Source organism: Silurus aristotelis (assembly GCF_946808225.1).
Source record: "Silurus aristotelis genome assembly, chromosome: 18".
NCBI lineage: Eukaryota > Metazoa > Chordata > Actinopteri > Siluriformes > Siluridae > Silurus > Silurus aristotelis.
Genome location: NC_139591.1, coordinates 23,294,455 through 23,312,923, shown reverse-complemented (window position 1 = coordinate 23,312,923; position 18,469 = coordinate 23,294,455). Strand labels below are relative to the sequence as shown.

The following is an 18,469-nucleotide window of genomic DNA, read 5'->3' as shown; positions in this document are numbered from 1 at the left end:
AAAAAAAAAGTTTCCTCACTGATTATATTTACATTCTAGAGATCCACCATTGATGGCACATATAAAGCCTGCTTGTGATTGGTTAGTTTATTAATAATACTCTGTGTGTGTGTGTGTGCGTGTGTGCGTGTGTGTGTGTGTGTGTGTGTGTGTGTGTGTGTGTGTGTATACTGACCTGTTTGTATTCACCGATGATGGATCCGTTCTTTTTGATCTCCAGCTCCGATTTGTCCAGCTCCCTTCGGCACATCTCCTTCAGCTAAGGACACGGGGACACACACACACACACACACACACACACACACACACACACTCTTACTTTAGAACAGACTTCCAGGACAAACCCAACTTTCTGAACTGATGAGAAGTAAAGGGAAGTGAATTGGAGCTAAAGTGCTGAAGAAAAAATAAAAGTCGTACGTTTTATCCGTTTTTAGTTACATTTATTGCTTGTGGAACAAATTAGATCTTCACTTATAATACGACCCAACCCCCCCAAAATCGTTGCTGAAAAACAGTTCACGAGTTACAGAAAGGGACCGCAGGAGTCACACCTTCAGACTAATCAGAATCCAGAGCTCACAGTGTCGTCAGAACTGCGATATAAAACAAGTAATCTGTTTTAATTGACATGAAATGCAACTTTAAATACTTTTACAAATACGGGGTGGTATCAAAAAGGTTCGAGAATAGTTCTGTAACACACCAACAGCACAAGGCTGCACGCACAGTCACAGGGAGCACCGGCCTTCAGCCGTCAGTGTGCCAAAAGACATGGTCCTGTGTACATCTGGAGCAGTGCGAATGGTGCTGTTCTGAACACGTGCGTTATCACGTCTGCTATTCTGACCACGTGCGCACCATCACCGAGCTCCTCCTCACACGTGAACTAACATGATCTCACCTCCGCACCCACCCTACTCACCAGATATGTCTCCGGTGGTGCTGTACTGCTGTGCAAGGCGAATATTCTAAAGGTGATTGTGTGGAAATGATAAAAAGAGAAATAAAATACTTTCTTTTAAACAGAACTTGTCCCCAAACCCTTTGATACCAAATCAAATATATCAGTATATCATCAGTAAATTGGCGTTTAAGAGAAAGGAATCACTCAGGGGCGTGTTGTTACGGTAAAATAATCAACTTCAGGGTGCTGTGTGTAAGTCTGGAACTCAGGATTTTACAGCAACAGGAACACAATCTTATTCTTGACTTATTTTAAAGCACCGAGTGTCAAACCCTTGTGCAAATGCTGTCACTGTGTTTCTCACACACACACACACACACACACACACACATACATACACACACACACACACACACACACACACACCAGTAATTGGACAGAATCTGCCACAGTGTCAGTCATATCCAGCACTATGGTTTGGAACAGAAAGCAGAAAGGACGTCACACACACTTCCCTCTCACCTCAGACCTTCGTTTCCTCTTTCCAGTCAAATTAAAGCAATTTATATAAAATGATCTTGTGTCATTTACAGAGCCGACGCTTTTCACTGAAGTGCTGACGGATAAAAACCCCCTCACATCCAGAGAGCGATTATGGCTTTAAAACACAGCGCAGACTCTCGGATTAGACCTGGAGAGTCGTTACGCATTAAAAAACGTGTACATAATTGCGTACGTAACCTCGGGCTGAGCTGCCGGCCGTGTTCGAGGCTCAGCGGTGACATTTTCAAGAGCAATTATCTTCCAGTCCGTTCGCAGAACGAGTTCGAATGGAAGGGAATGGAAACTTATATTTCTGTTTGAATGTGATATTATGCTAATGATATGCTAATGAGAGTAAAATTGCTCCAAACATTTATAGCTGATGTGTAGTAAGTGAGAACAGGAAGTAACCAGTTTTGTAGACTTTGGAGATATTAAATGTAACTATAAATGTGCTGTTACGGGGAAACGATCCTCCGCATCACGTCACCGTGTCACTTCGCCGTAATGCGGATTTAATGCATATAACTGCACAAATTAAAAAAAAATATGATTTTCCCCCAAAATGTTCCAAAAAACTTGGAGGCACACAATTGTATAGGACGTGTTTTTGGATGCAGGAGCACGAAATGTTTCACTTGAACTATGAAGATCTGCTTTACATGAGTTGGAAGTTGTGGAAGATCTTCTGCTACAGAGCTTCAACCCTAATAAACATCAATGAATGTGAACGCTGACTCCATAAGTCTCCTTACCTTCTCACCTACCTTCTCAATACCTGACTTTACTAACATCCTCATGTCTGAGTAAATATCCAGAAATCTCCACAAAATCTAGAACATCTTCCCAGAAGAGTGGAGCTCATTATGACTTACTAATAAGAAAATCTGGTGTCCACAAAATTTTGTCTATAGAATGTATTACGATTTTTATGACACTTTCCAAAATATTTATGAGGGCAGAAGAAACAGACATTTACATGTGTGTATATTTTAAACACACACACACACACACACACACACACACACACACACACACACACACAAGGGAAATCATTCTCAGATTTATCCCACGCATGCCCTTCGGCTCCTCTTTCTGAGGACACGACCGTCAAAATATGAGCTCAGGTCTCATGAGATCTGGTTTTAATCCACAGAACCTGCCCTGAAGAACTTAAGGTTCTAACACAAGAGCGAAGGATGTAGAATTAAAAATATATATACTGAGATACACTGTGATGGTGTGATGATTTCCCTCAGGAGGAACAAAGACAACGTAGCTGACCTGAGCCGCTTCGTCCTCCAGCCGTCTCTTCTCGTCCTCAGAGTCGATCAGCTTCTGTTTCGTGATGAGGAGCTCTTTGTTTAAGGCGTCGGCCTTCTCCTCTGCCTAAACCCACACACACACACACTTTTTAAACTGGTGACAACAGGGCACCAGTATGGATTTTAAATTATCTCAGGGTGAGCGACTCACATTGTCCAGGTCTTTCCTGAGTGAGATCTTACTGCTGACCAGCTCGTGAGCGAGATCATCGTTTTCCTGCTCCAGACGCATGTTGGCTTCCTGAAGACGCCGGTTCTCCCTCTGCAGACAAGAGAACAGAGGTCGTGTGACTTGCTCATCTTGTGACTGTGTGTGTGTGTGTGTGTGTGTGTGTGTGTGTGTGTGTAATCGTTAACTATGCCAGTAAACAGAGCAACCTTTGAAAATGCTTGTTAAACCGTGTATCCCAACACACACTACACATACACCACAACACGCTCGGGTTAAGCCTGAACTTCACTCCATGTGCTCCAGAGAACATCAGGAACATTCTGCACTCAGTTCACACCTGTTTCTCCACACACGTTATTCCTGTTCAGGATTTACACATTAAACATCACTGCATACTTACAATTTTATTAAGACATTTATACGTTCAGCAAATTTACTTTCAATTCTATATGTGCAATTAAAACCCAATAAACCCTAACTAGTGTCCCATATGGCAATTTACACAATCTTTTGCCCTAACTAGCGCTCAGCAGACCCTTCCTAGTGCCCTATATGTTCAGTGGACCATTCCTAGTGCCCTATATGTTCAGTGGACCATTCCTAGTGCCCTATATGTTCAGTAGTCACTTCCTAGTGCCCTATATGTTCAGTGAACCCTTCCTAGTGCCCTATATGCTCAGTAGAGACTTTCTAGTGCCAAATATGTTCAGTAGAGACTTTCTAGTGCCCTATATGTTCAGTAGTCACTTCCTAGTGCCCTATATGTTCAGTAGTCACTTCCTAGTGCCCTATATGTTTAGTGAACCCTTCCTAGTGCCCTATATGTTCAGTAGTCACTTCCTAGTGCCCTATATGTTCAGTAGAGACTTTCTAGTGCCCTATATGTTCAGTAGTCACTTCCTAGTGCCCTATATGTTCAGTAGTCACTTCCTAGTGCCCTATATGTTCAGTAGTCACTTCCTAGTGCCCTATATGTTCAGTAGTCACTTCCTAGTGCCCTATATGTTCAGTAGAGACTTTCTAGTGCCCTATATGTTCAGTAGTCACTTCCTAGTGCCCTATATGTTCAGTAGTCACTTCCTAGTGCCCTATATGTTCAGTAGAGACTTTCTAGTGCCCTATATGTTCAGTAGTCACTTCCTAGTGCCCTATATGTTCAGTAGTCACTTCCTAGTGCCCTATATGTTCAGTAGTCACTTCCTAGTGCCCTATATGTTCAGTAGAGACTTTCTAGTGCCCTATATGTTCAGTAGTCACTTCCTAGTGCCCTATATGTTCAGTAGAGACTTTCTAGTGCCCTATATGTTCAGTAGTCACTTCCTAGTGCCCTATATGTTCAGTAGTCACTTCCTAGTGCCCTATATGTTCAGTGAACCCTTCCTAGTGCCCTATATGTTCAGTAGTCACTTCCTAGTGCCCTATATGTTCAGTGGATCATTCCTAGTGCCCTATATGTTCAGTGGATCATTCCTAGTGCCCTATATAGGGAACACAGTGTATAGTGTTTTCAGGACACACCACATGCTGAATACAGTGTGAAACAGATTCTCGTGTGTTCAGTTCTCCTGAGCAGAGACGAGACTCTGAGAGAAAGACAGGAGTGATGGAGTTCAGTTATCAGCAATCACTCATCTCTCCTTCCTGTTTTATTTTTTATTTTTTTATAACTCCCTCTCCCCACGAGGTGAGACTTTCCTTTAGACTGCTGCTCACTACTGACACACAGTGTGCATGCTAACACAGTACAGCTCTACACTGTTACACAACAGAGCTACACACACCACACACAGTGCTTGGATGGAGATGTACACAAATTAAATGATTTTAACATACATACAAATACATATACATACATTGACATAAGCACAATCTCACACACACACACACACAATCTCACACACACACACACACACACACATTTGTTACCTCATATCTCTCAATCGGGGCCTCTTGCTGTTCCTGTTGCTCTCGCATCGTGTGATACTCTCTCTCATACTTTTTCAGTTTCTTTTGACTGATCTGTCACACACACACACACACACACACACACACACACACACACACACACACACACACACACACACACACAGACAGATATTTTTATACTTAAGTTTAAAAGAGTGACAGAATAATGCACAGTGTGTCAGGATTTCTTAAACTCAGAACTTATTATTTGTTCAAGTTTAAATAATATAAAAAATTTAATAGATAAAAAAAATAAAATAATGATTAGTAGTAAAGTGCTCAGAATGTCAGTGAATAAAAGTCAGTACTCAGCAGTTGTTCAAGAACGATTCATTTTAAACAAATCTTTAATGCGACTCAGAAGAACGAGTCGTCTCAAAGAGCGATTCATTCAGTTTCTACAGGAAAATGAGCAAAGCATCGAGAAATCTCGTTCGTCATCTCCCGAATCTTCTGGTCCGAATCGTTCGTTCTATTACCGTGAGACTCACACAGACGCTATGCAGTTACATACACATATATACATTTTTGGAAATATAATCAAAGTTGGTGTATGTAGACGTGTTGGGGATCTGATTATTGATGATGCAACATTTTGTGATTTCTGATTAATGGAACAAAATAAGTAAAAATTTGTTCATTGTGACGAACGAGTTTCAAAGAACCGAGTCACTAAAATGATCCCATGACTTCCCAACACTAATACTCAAATCTTAGACTCAGACTACAGGCTTAAATGCATTAGAGTTAAGCACAAGGGGGTGGAGTTAGGGAAGGAAGTGGGTGGGGTTATAGCGGGGTGGGGGCGGGGTTACGAGCAAGGGGTAGGACGATTTTTCCTGAATGGAATCAGCTTAAATAAGGAGTGATATTAAATCCAGCACCACTGTCTCACTAATTAACCAAGACAGATCATTAAACAGCACATAAACCCAAATTACATAAACAAAAACTTTTTGTATGTTTCAGCAGCGTTTCGAACGTTTTGCACAATTTTAATAAAACACAAAAAAAAGTCTCTTGTGCATGAAAACATTTTCTCAATGCTGTAGATATGCCACAGACCCCCTCCTCTGGAACACGGCTGTTTTAATAAGCTATAATCAGTCCATCAGGCTGTAATTAGTCCACACTCGGAGTTCAGGGCTGTATTTATAATTCTTGCGATTTAAAGACAAGTCGCTGCTGTGTTTGCAGCACCAGAACATTTCGGGTCAGAACATTCCGGATCTCTGCGAGCGCCGTAAATACTCGTGATGGTGTAAATAAACGCTATTTACAGGAGGCTGCGTTTCTTCTCAGCTTCTTACAGCAATGTGAAAGAAAGAACACAAGGCATGTGCACTTACTGTACACTCAGGGAACAAGTCAGTCTGTGTGTGTGTGTGTGTGTGTGTGTGTGTGTGTGTGTGTGTGTGTGTGTGTGTGTGTGTATTTTCCTCAGGTTAGTATCAGCCGTGTTTATTTGTCCACCCGAAGGTCTAAATGTGCAAGACTTTCTGGCATTCAGGTGGTGTTTAAATACAGGCAGTAAATTCAGCATTCAGGCAGGTGTGTGTGTGTGTGTGTGTGTGTGTGTGTGTGAGTGAGTGAGTGAGTGAGTGAGTGAGTGAGTGAGTGAGTGAGTGAGTGAGTGAGTGAGAGAGAGAGAGAGAGAGAGAGAGAGAATATCAGGGCTTTATGTTGGAAAGTGTGTGAACCTGGTGCCCAGTATAGGAACCATGAGGAACTGACCTGCTAAAGTACAAACAGAACCGTCCAGAGTGATGAGAGATTTGACACTTCATCATTAACAGCGTGAGAGCACGGGGTATGAATATGAGCCAAAATAATTGTGTGTGTATGTGCGTGTGTGTGCGTGAGTGTGTGTGTGTGTGTGTGTGTGTCCTTGATCTTTCCTTGCTGTTGTCTCTTTGCTCCCGTGACTTCACAGCCACCTGGCCTCCTGCTGCAGTCTCTACACTGACAGAATGAGGCTGCAGGTGACAGTGCTGCACCCTCTACACCTCCTCTGCACTTATTTTCATCTTCCAGCCCTCCACGTTAACAAACATGAACATGCCTTAAGTAAACAAACATATTTATGCAAGATCTTCCTAGATGTTCCTCAGACATTCCCAAGACATCTGTAAAATATATTTTGTCTTCTAGTGTGACACGTCTGATACTGATCCTCCTGCAGAACAAAAATAACAGGAGATGAAGTCAGACCTGATGCAGCTCCTCCAAGCAGGGGTGGAGTTCAGCTTAAAGTCCACAGTGTGGAGCAGTGTTGGAGTAAGGCACTATGGAATAAGCCTATTATAGGAGAAGTTGGATCAGATCCAGCTCCACCTCCTGAACTGTTCACCAGCGGTAACCGTGTTAATCCAACTCTTTAAACATCTCACAATTTAGAGCAGGACTCCAAGGTTCTCCAGGAACATAAATCAAGCAAGAAGAACCTGAAGGAACCTCATCATTACTAAAATATGAATAATAACACAGACTGATCTCTCAGCACATGGTACGACTCCGCCACTTTGGAATAAAGAATAGAATTGTAACCTTGAAGCTGTAAGTCGGCTAAAGCTGAACTTTTTTAAAGCAGAACCTCATGTAAAAACAAACAGCATGTAGTGTCAGTTATTCGCCTCTAGAGGCCGCTCTCGTAATGACAGCGGGGCCAGAAGCCGGAAAAACTATCGGAATGGATTTTTACCGCGTTTTGGGCGTATTCAGCCTGCAGGGTGTAGTTTGGGGACCCCTGATGTAAGTGGAAAAAAATTATGATATCAAAGAGCTTCAGGATGTCTTTTCAAATAAGTATCTACATCTACAGAGTATCAAAGTATGTCTCCTTAAAACACTGTTTAATCCAATTAAAATCATACATCTTACGTATCATACAGCTTCATGAACTAGCAAATGGATCTTCTTCTGAAGCACAGTCACACCGAAGGAAGAATGATGGAGTCATAATGCTAATCTGATCCTCTGCTGCTAGTCATTAGAGCTGTGCAGAGAATCGTTACGTCTATAGACCAGATTTATCTTTCTTAATGAAATAATCTTTTTAATATCCAATATTAATTTCAAATCATCTTCATGCTGTGGCATGAGAGAGGGAGAAACAGAACGAGCGCTCCAACATTCCATCACTGTAGAAAATTCCTATAGGATATTAATAGGAGATAATGATCAGATTAGCGAACTCACAGACACTCGAAAAGTGTCAGAGTAAAATCTCTAACGCTGCACCACAGCGCCATCTGCTGGCCACCGAGAAGCAGTGCAACAATTAAAACCCCAAAAGGGTATACAGGTTGAACAAACAAGACATTCCAATCCACACAATGCACTAGGAGACTATCAGAGCTTGTAAGAGGCTACAGAATTCCATCTGTGTCCAAGGCAGCATGTGGGAAGTGGAAACCCAGTGGTTATAATGTTGGACTTGGAGAGGAAGGTTGAGAGTCTCAGTAGCACTAAGCTGACCCTTGAGCAGGGCCCTTATTCATGCTGCTCAGACACATAAATACGTCACTCTGAATAAAGGCACCATCCATAAATGTAAAATGTTTGTGTGGTGTGTAGAGACACATCATCCAGGGCACTCGTACAGATTGCATAAAAAAACGTTTCTGCTGACCTTGACTCACGTGTTTCTATAAAGCTGTTCGTCTGAAGCTCCAGAGCGTTGCTCTAACCAAATGTTTGGTCATTCGTGCCATTGCTAAACGTCGTTTTCAGTGGTGCTAGCAGCAGAAATCTTAAACTGTGGACAATGTGAGACTGTTCTCTGATGAGTTCATCTTTACTGTTGATCCAAACATCCAGAGGTTACAGTGTGGAGAAGCTCCACCAAGTCTTGCCACCTGAACATGGATCAGGGACAGTTTGGGTTGCAATATCACCACATTCCACAATTTGTACTAAATGGAAGCATCACTGTTGAGAACCATACTAGAGAGCCATGTCAAGCACTGACCTGAAGGTGGTGCTGTTTATCAGAATAAAGCACCAATACCCACAGAACGTTTCGTGAACATGAAAGAGAATTTTTTATTATTTATGGCCTGCAGAAGGCAGATCTGAGTATCATTGAGGCACTCAGGGGATTTGGAAAGAGTGAGTCTGGAAACTTTTTCATCCAAGAATCAGTCTGGTCACTGTGAAGGACCTGTATGTATCATCCTCAAGGTAAACTGATGCTCAATAGGCCACTAAAGGAAACCCTACATTATACTAATATATAATTGTGACCTGATGTTTCAGCATGAGTATCCAGCCCTAGTATGTGGTGTGTGTGTGTGTGTGTGTGTGTGTGTGTGTGCATAAACACACACAATTTCAGATACATGATCGGGTTTGATGCACGAGTTACCTTCATGCTACATGCTAGCTCCATGAGCTTCTTGGCGTTCTCTTCAGAGCGGTATCGTTTAGGCACGGGCACACGGAAGAACTTCAGCGCTCCCTCAAAGTCGGCCTGCAGAAGATCATCCTTCGACGTCTGGTGAAAAGAAAAAAATTACACTCATCATATTTCAGTTATTTTAAACATATTTTTAGATTCAAAACAGCAGTTAAATAATTAACCTCAATTTCATCCCAAATGTTCTACTGTTATTAAAAACTTTTTTTTTCCCGAAACATTACAGGGTTGATTTGTTTATTATTTCAAAAATAATAATACAATGTAATATTTTTTAACTTTAAATACAAAATTTAAACGGTTGTTACAGTTATTTTTATATAGAAGTACATTCGTTTTTTTGATTTACTTTTACAATAGTGAAAGAATGTATACATTTTTTATCTTCTATAAATTATTGCTTTTAATATTTGATTAATTGAAATTCCACCATTGCTTTAATAAACCACCATAATAATAATAATAATAATATACATAAATGAAAACAATTAAAACAATTAAAAGTGTGTGTGTGTGTGTGTGTGTGTGTGTGTGTGTGTGTGTGTGTGTGTGTGTGTGTGTGTTCTACCTTCAGTAAAGCCAGAGCTACATTAAATATGACACTGATTCCCTATAAGAGACAGAAGTAAAAGCTCAGACAGGATCAGAGTGAAATAATAACTGATCAGTGATCAATAAAGATGATTTGTAAATGAAATGATGAAGATGCAGAGTCTCACCTCACAGAGCAGCAGGTCGATGATGTGAAACACCATGTAGAGAGGAAACTTGGCTGTAAAGAGCGTGAGGAACCACTGGGAGGCGTACATGTGCGCTTCTAAACCTATACTTAAGAAGTGAGAGTACAAATCTGGTATGTATTCCTGAGAGAGAGAGAGAGAGAGAGAGAGAGAGAGAGAGAGAGAGAAAGAGAGAGAGAGAGAGAGAGAGAGAGAGAGTGAGAGTGAGAGAGAGAGTGAGAGAGAGAGTGAGAGAGAGAGATGGAGGGGAAAAGAGAAATATTTTAGACTGAGTATGAAACTGAATATTACAGCCTGATCTCTGACTGTTACAAACTGCTGAAACTGGAGACTCCTTCCATAATTATCATATACACTTCTCATTACTGATGTTACCATGGAAACAATGATGTAAAACAACAAGTGTAATATAAACCTGTGTTAATCAACACCTCCTGACCAATCAAGATCCAGACTTCAACAGCGTGCTCGATAAACCACACACACACACACACACACACACACACACACACACACACACACACACACACACACACACACACACACACACACACACACACACACACACACACACACACACCTGCATGAGTCTCTCCAGCTGAAAGAACTTGCAGTGTAGGTCTTCAAAGTTCTGTTTGAAGAGTTCCCTGAGACCGTAGTCAAACATGATCTTCACCAAAACGCTAAACGCCTGTTCCTCCGGCATCTGAATTGACAGACGTACACACACACACACACACACACACACACACACACACAGTATTTTAAAGAGAATTATTTTCTTCATCACTTACATTTTCAGCAATTAAACTGAAGACAAGCAACAAGAGAACATCTGGAACTGATGTCCCTGCATTTGCTTAGTTTTTTTTGTTTTTTTAGTGCTGAAGTGATCCAGCTGTGTAAACACTCCTCAATAATGATCAAGCTAATAAATCTACATCTCCCAGTATTCCATACCACCAGGACTGAGCATGTGACTCACGTGTAGCAGCAGCACAGCAGCCAGGAAGGACTGGCCCTGACAGTATCCGATCTCTTCATCGTACACCGAGTAGGCCTTGGGGGAAGGGGAGACGCGTGTTATAAGCAGGTTATAAGCGGTGTGATATCACACACACACCTCATGGACGACACACGTTCGGATGAGAGATTTCACTTGATGCTACGTTTTACAGTGTGCCTTCATAAGCATTTACTTTACGCTCAACTGATCTGAATCTGATGTTGAAGAGGAAGAAGGTGATATACAGCTATAGATATCTATAAATCACTCCAAGGATTAAACCCTGTCTTTATCTCGGAAATGTAATTCGTGAGTGTCTCCATCATCAGTGTCCTGCAGTGGTGCTACACTGAAATGCAATCAGAGCTGAGAGGCGTATCTGTGATCAAAGAGGCACAATACATGAATACATGCAGGATCTCATTCCACGTTGAGGTCACCGTTATAACGAGCTCCACTCGTCTGGGAAGAGGTTCCACTAGACGTATGTGTGTTAGTGAAGTCAGGTACTGATGTAGGTGAGGAGGTTCCTGGGGTGCAGTCAGAGTTCATTCATTCATGTTCAGTAGGAGTTGGAGCTCTATAGCAGGAGATCTTCCACTCCAACGTGTGTAAAGCAGATCTTCATGGAGCTGGTTTTGTGCACAGAGGCACAGTCATGCTGGAACAGGTTTGAGTCTCCCAGTTCACGTGGTGTTCACGTTGAATCGTTGAGCGAAACGTCGAACCATAGCAGGTCTGGAACCATCAGTTTGAATATGAATATACACACAGCACAAATCCTACTTTTTATGTGTTTATGTATTTTTTTTTCTTTACATATTTGCACTTGTATTTGACGCTAAGTTTTGGAGCTCAGAACCGCGGGAAAGTGTGCTGGTATTAAACCCGGTGAACTCTTAATTGAGCCGTCTCGAGGTCCCCTGGGTTCTCTGGAGCGTGCAGTGGAGCGAGCTGAATTATGATGAGGTCAATAAAGAAAAAAAAAATCCATGCGGCTCTGAGCGATGGCGGTAAACACCACTGAGGAGGAATGGTGAATTATTAAGAGGCGCCTTAAGACATGAATCAAACACTCGTTCCTGCGTTCTCCATCACCACCACAAACTTAGTGACCTTACAACGTTTCTTTTTTTAAACAGACAGCATGCGTCTGCTCGTCCGAATCGTCTGCGAGAACTTCACCTGGAACAATCGATGCTTAGTCTCTCCAAGCGCTTTGGTGGACACCTTGTCCACGACCCTCGGGAGCTGTGATGATCATTTAAACAAAAAGGTCCAAGGGCCAAGATCTCAAACTGATGTTGCTATGGGAACAGTAATCATTTATACCCAAGTGAGCTAGCAAATATTTGTGGAGACCTCAAGGTAAAGAGACCTGGGCTGCAGGCAGCGTTTACAATCAACTCCAATAATGGATAGAAGGTCTTTCACAGGAGAACCTCCCCACATTTCCAACCCATGGAAAGCAGATCTTCACGGAGCTGGCTTTGTGCACAGGGGCACTGTTATGCTGGAGGAGGTTTGGGTCTCCTAGTTCAAGTGAAAGGTACCATTTCATGCTCCAGCATCTGAAGACGTCTCCAACATTTGTGGTAACAGTTTGAGGAAAAACCAGCATGCGAGCGGAAAAGTCGGGTGTCCCAAAAAAATATCATACTTTTTTATCCATTTACAGTTACACTTAATGATGTTAGATAAAAGGCTTGACCTCTGAAACTGGAGACTCCTTCCACTAAATAAACAATATAGAAATGATAACATTGACACCTCACCAATCAGAAACCAGAATTCAGATTTAATATGAATATTGTGTGTGTGTGTGTGTGTGTGTGTGTGTGTGTGTCTTACCTTACAGATCTTGTACAGTGAGTCCTGACCGTCGCCTCCTGTGTCCTTAAAGTAGTCGTGTGCTGGAAAAGTGCGATTAATGTCTCGAGTGATGGCACTGTCCTGAGGCGATTCCTGTATACACACACACACACACACACACACACACACACACACACACACACACACACACACACACACACACACACACACAGATATAACTCCAAGTGACTCAACAAATGGATACACAGTTTCCTTCATAGCTCTGAGCACATCTGGACTCAGACTCACATCTGTAAGGAACATGGAGCAGCACTGTGACCCTACTGAGATGTGTATGTGTGTGTGTGTGTGTGTGTGTGTGTGTTAATTCCTTCAGACTCCTTCTCTAGACTGTACACAGTTACAGCTGAAGAAACAGATTTTTTCAGTCTAAACAAAAGTCTTTTTTTAGTGCACGTGACAGCTGTTTGCTGAAGTGAACCTCACTGAAAAGAAGAAAAAAAAAATACATTTTTTTCCAAACCTTCTTTATTTTCTGTAGTTGCTACGTCACTTCATCACAACACACACACACACACACACACACACACACACACACACACACACACACACACACACACACACACACACACACACACACGGACACCTGAGCATACAATTGCTTTGTGCTACTTTTTGAACATCCCGTACCCCCATTAGTGTTTATAATAACCTCCACTCTTCTGGGAAGATGTGAAGACTTCACTAGATTTTGGAGTGTGCTTGTGGAGATTCATTCAGCCACAAGGATGGGTGTTGGTAAAGTCAGGTACTGATGTAGGTGAGGTGAGAAAGCCTGGGGTACACACCAGGAAATACTTTGCTTCAGAGTGTTGAGTGTGACTCTGCTTCATCACACCACCCTGTAGAACAGCTGTTCCAGATGCTCAATAGATTCATGTTGGAACTCAGGAACCTCAGTGTTACATAACCATAAACATTCAAATAATGTTAAAGGAAAAAATCCATTCTGACATCTTTCACACACACACACACACACAGTTGCGGAGGTACAGTTCTCTCTCCACCCTCCTCTCTAACTGTCAGAGTGATTTAGGAGCACCTCAGGAAGGTGACTCTCACACCATCGGCTCCGTCTCTAATCAACCCCAAACCTCCACTTGCTGCCTTACAAGCAAGTGCACTTGGATTCACATTCAGGAGACTTTAAATACATGGACAGAAGACGTGAACATCCTCCATCTTTAACCCCTGACTGCACTGTAGGCGGCTCAACAGTTCTTACCCTGTCCCTTTTCTGAGGAACAACTGAGATTGTGGTGGACGTGGTGGTTTCCTACCAAGCTGCAGTGTGCTGCTTCAAACTCATACAGATGTTCCAGATGTACGTTTATCGATTCCGTTAATAAACGACTAATTAGGAAAAGTAAGTATCCTACAGGACCTCCTACGTGTTTCACTGTTGTAAATATGTTAGTAGCAGATCTCAGGTTCTCTCAACCACCCTGATCTTCTGCATCAGCAGCACTGTAATGAACACTGACTGAGATTTAATGTCAAATAATCAAACAAATATGTGAATTGTTTATATTTATTTTATTCATTTTAATCACTGCCTCATGTGTTTTTGATCGATACAATAAAACCGTAGCAAAACTTAACACATACGCAGGCAGATACAGACTCCATCACAGGCTTTAAATCCCCTACAGCAAGGAACACCTCATAAATATAAACACACACACACACACACACACACACACACACACACTCATGAGTCAGCAGCATTGGAAATGGGGAATCTCCGTCTTGGTCTTTTCAGTATGCTGTCAATGTTTTATTCATCTCCTTCAAACACGAGTCCTGTGTCTTAAAAGCACACTCTCTCTCTCTCTCTCTCTCTCTCTCTCTCTCTCTCTCACACACACACACACACACACACACAGCCATGTCATTCCTATTTATTTTAGACATATTTCCAAATTCGTCACGTTGCCATATCTGCAGTTTATCCCTCTTTTCCCATAATTTGTGACAAGTGTTTTATTAAACCTCCAGCGTACATCTGCACCCATAGTCACGTCACGTCACAGACGAACCCGTTCCCCTCACTCAGACCGGCTCAGCGTGTTTAGAATGCTCTCGGCAAATTTTGGTCTTACCGAACGTCGCCCCCTTTTTCGAAGATTAATTATCCACGCTCTTCATTATTGATGATGTGTTTACGTGGAAGAGAAGAGATCCTAAATAATGCATCTGCAGCCCGAAGCGCTCGGCTGACTCCGCTCAACACCACTTTACACCACGCCTGTGTCTCCACGCCTCCGAAACACATATTAATGCCCGAGACGGGAGAGCGAGTAGGTTCAGAACTCTCTCTCTCTCCAACACTTACGATAGTCATAAAGACGACACGGCTTCAGCAACCTGAAAACACCAGACGCCTGACTAAAACACATCAATCTGACATTGTGTGAAACATTGCTGCGTGATCTTCCCAAAAGTCATGTGAACTAGGAGACAAACCTCAAACCCCAAACCTCCAGCATCACAATGTCCTTTCCATCGTACGTCTGAGTTCTGTAAGTGTTATTTAGAGAGTAAACAGACGTCTGGAGTGATCATGAAACCACCTGCCCAGTCAACGCACCTAAATCCTACTGAACTGCTGTGGGATGAACAAGAAACCTCCAACTGGTGAAGAACATCCTTGGTGAGTTTTACAAGTGTCCAGGTGCTGAGAGTGTGTGAAGCTGTTCATCATACTGAATAAATTGGAACATCTGGACAATTATAGATGTGTTTGATGAAAGTAAACTGTTACATCACAGAGTTTGTTACATAAAAACAAAAGGAACAGACGTGTCTGATCTCAAAATCCATAAAACAGTCTGTATTTCCTGTGGGTTTTTTTTTTAATAATGATGAAAACACTTTGCTCCTTTTATCGTTTAAGTCATCATCATGCAGCTCTACTCATCCAGAACTGACCTCAGTTGCGTTTGATAATCTGATAAATAAAAGAATTCTCTTTAAAAATAAAAACACTGCCACGTCGCTGTTACAACCTCATCAGCAAAAAACAAAACAAAAAAAAACCCAGCCTGGCCTTTACAAACGAGTCGACAGGCTATTTTCAGAGAACCAGCCTCAGCGTTAATGGAGCTGCTGAGATGAGAATCTCGCGTACCCTCCCAAAAAAACGTCTAATTCGACCTCCAAGGTGGAAGTAAAGAAAGCAAAAGCAAGACCGAACAGAATGCCAGGAAGAAATGAACAAACAAAGAATTAATGGAGGGAGCCAAACAGCAGGATACTTCTTCCTCTATTAATAGCTTCACTCAAGGGTTCCCAGGAACCAAGAACCAGCAACACCCCTCCACCTCCACCCCCAACTTACCACCCTATGCCATCCCAACATGCCATAGATGCAAAGCAAACTAGACACAGTCACACTGAGTTCACGCAAATCCAAACAAAACTAATGGTGTGTTACTTTTCATTATACAATGTTAAATGGGAGAATTTAGTAATAAACTCCACTGTGTGTGTGTGTGTGTGTGTGTGTGTGTGTGTGTGTGTGTGTGTGTGTAGGAAACGAATCAACAATGTGGCTTTACTGTAACCACCCTGAAGGCTGTTTTCCCAACGATTACAGTTTTTATTAATTAAAAAAAAAAAAACTTTTATTTCCCCCTCAATCCTTTTCTCTACATTTTTTGCCATTGTTTTCCAGCATCTGAAAAACTGCATCTGAAATGTGTCATGTGACCTGTTGAACTCGAAACAAACATCTGTCCAGTCTCAGTCAACTCGATGCTTTTCCTCGACGTCGCCACGGCGATTCAAAAACCGGGCAGTAAATATAATACGGAAACAACGCGGGAAGAAACGTTTTTCCTGTGAATTTCTAAAAATTTGGCCTCATGAACGTGAAGGCGCACACGCGCGCACGCACACACACACACACACACACACACACACACACACACGATGAAAATTAAACAATAACAAACCGATAACGTTTTTAATGAGTAAGTAAATAAACAAACCGATACAAGAACAACAAATAAGCAAACCAATTTATTGATGGATAAATACATAAACGGATGGATGAATAAATGAGTGAATAGATTAGTGAATAAATAGATTTGTGAATGAATGAATGAATGAATGAATGGATAGATAGATAGATGATAGATAGATAGATGAATGGCTCTATAAATGGATGGGTGAATGAATGAATGAATAGATGATAGATGGATGGATACAGAAATAGAGAGAAAGTTTCCTCCTGGAATTTTCCCCCTGTTATAAAGTATTAAAAGTTTTTTCTTCACTTGTGTTGAAAATGTAGTAAAGTTTAATGAACAGTTTGAGTAAAACTGATATGGTGTGTTTGGGGTGTTAATGTGGGTGAGGAGGATGGAGGGAGGATGGAGGGAGGACGGACGGAGCACGGACAGAGGAGGACAAAGTGAGACGGGGGAGGACAGAGAAAGATGGACAGAGGAGAACGGAGGGAGGAAAAACAGCGCGGGACAGAAGAGGACAGAGGGAGGGAGGGAGGATGGAGAGAGGGAGGGAGGTGTCCGTGGGAAAAGCTGCACTTTTCTCGTCTAAATTGTTCTTCCTGAACGACAACAATGGGCAAAAATGGCCTTCTGTTTTTCTTCGGCTGAGCTGATTATAAAACCTGGAACTGGTCTAATGAAAGACTCTGGGGGAGCGTGTGTGTGTGTGTGTGTGTGTGTGTGTGTGTGTGTGTAACAGAAAGAGAAAGATAGAACAAAGTGGAGAAAAATGAAAGCACCAGAAGAGAAGCATGTGGGGGAGTGGATACAATACAGGGAGAGTTAGAGAGAGAGAGAGAGAGAGAGAGAGAGAGAGAGAGAGAGAGAGAGAGAGAGACAGAAAAGTAGAAGGTTTTGAGAGAGCAAAGAAAGGAATGGGAGAGAGTAGAGGTGGAGATGAAAGGAGAGAGAAGTAATAAAGATATGAGAAAAAGCGAGAGAGAACGAGAGAGAGATCCTGTGATTAAAGTGAGTGAACGAGGGGAGAGAGAGAGAGAGAGAGAGAGAGAGAGAGAGATGCTTCTTCCTGTTCTCTGTAATCTATCAGTGTTTGGAGGAGAGCTGGAGGAGACGTCACACAGTTAATGGGGTGAGAATATTCCGGTACGCCGGCGAGTTCGAGCGCCTTTTTACACTCAGCACTTTACCGCCATTACGCACTCGATGACACTGCAGATCACAAGACGAGTTAAATAACGACACGGTGTCACGCCTAGCACACACAACACAGACACACACACACACACACACACACACACACACCCCAACAACAACAACAACAACTGTCAGGATCACATTTATTTCCTCAGTGCAGAAATAACCAGAGTATGAAGAGCACAGGCAGTTATTGACACAATCATACATGACATGGTTATAAAACAGGTACAGTAGAGCAGCTCACACACACTCCACACTTTACAGCTTCTAATGTTCACTTTCATTGTGGAGCAAAAAAAAACAACAACCTACAATTGGAACACACTTTAT

The 18,469-nt window shown here is 42.1% G+C and overlaps 1 protein-coding gene across 5 annotated transcripts in view; it reads right to left on the bottom strand.

The window, feature by feature from the left end:
- Window positions 1-18,469, bottom strand: part of rabgap1 (RAB GTPase activating protein 1) — a 54,610-nt gene that overhangs the window by 4,953 nt on the left and 31,188 nt on the right. For all 5 annotated transcript variants that reach the window (XM_083568684.1, XM_083568686.1, XM_083568685.1 and 2 more), the window contains 10 exons: window positions 12,927-13,040; window positions 11,055-11,129; window positions 10,650-10,775; window positions 10,049-10,192; window positions 9,898-9,939; window positions 9,279-9,407; window positions 4,874-4,966; window positions 2,927-3,037; window positions 2,735-2,839; window positions 176-259 (listed from right to left, as the gene is read on the bottom strand). In XM_083568684.1, the coding sequence (XP_083424810.1) occupies window positions 176-259; window positions 2,735-2,839; window positions 2,927-3,037; window positions 4,874-4,966; window positions 9,279-9,407; window positions 9,898-9,939; window positions 10,049-10,192; window positions 10,650-10,775; window positions 11,055-11,129; window positions 12,927-13,040 (1,023 nt within the window). The remainder of the gene's footprint in view (window positions 1-175; window positions 260-2,734; window positions 2,840-2,926; window positions 3,038-4,873; window positions 4,967-9,278; window positions 9,408-9,897; window positions 9,940-10,048; window positions 10,193-10,649; window positions 10,776-11,054; window positions 11,130-12,926; window positions 13,041-18,469) is intronic.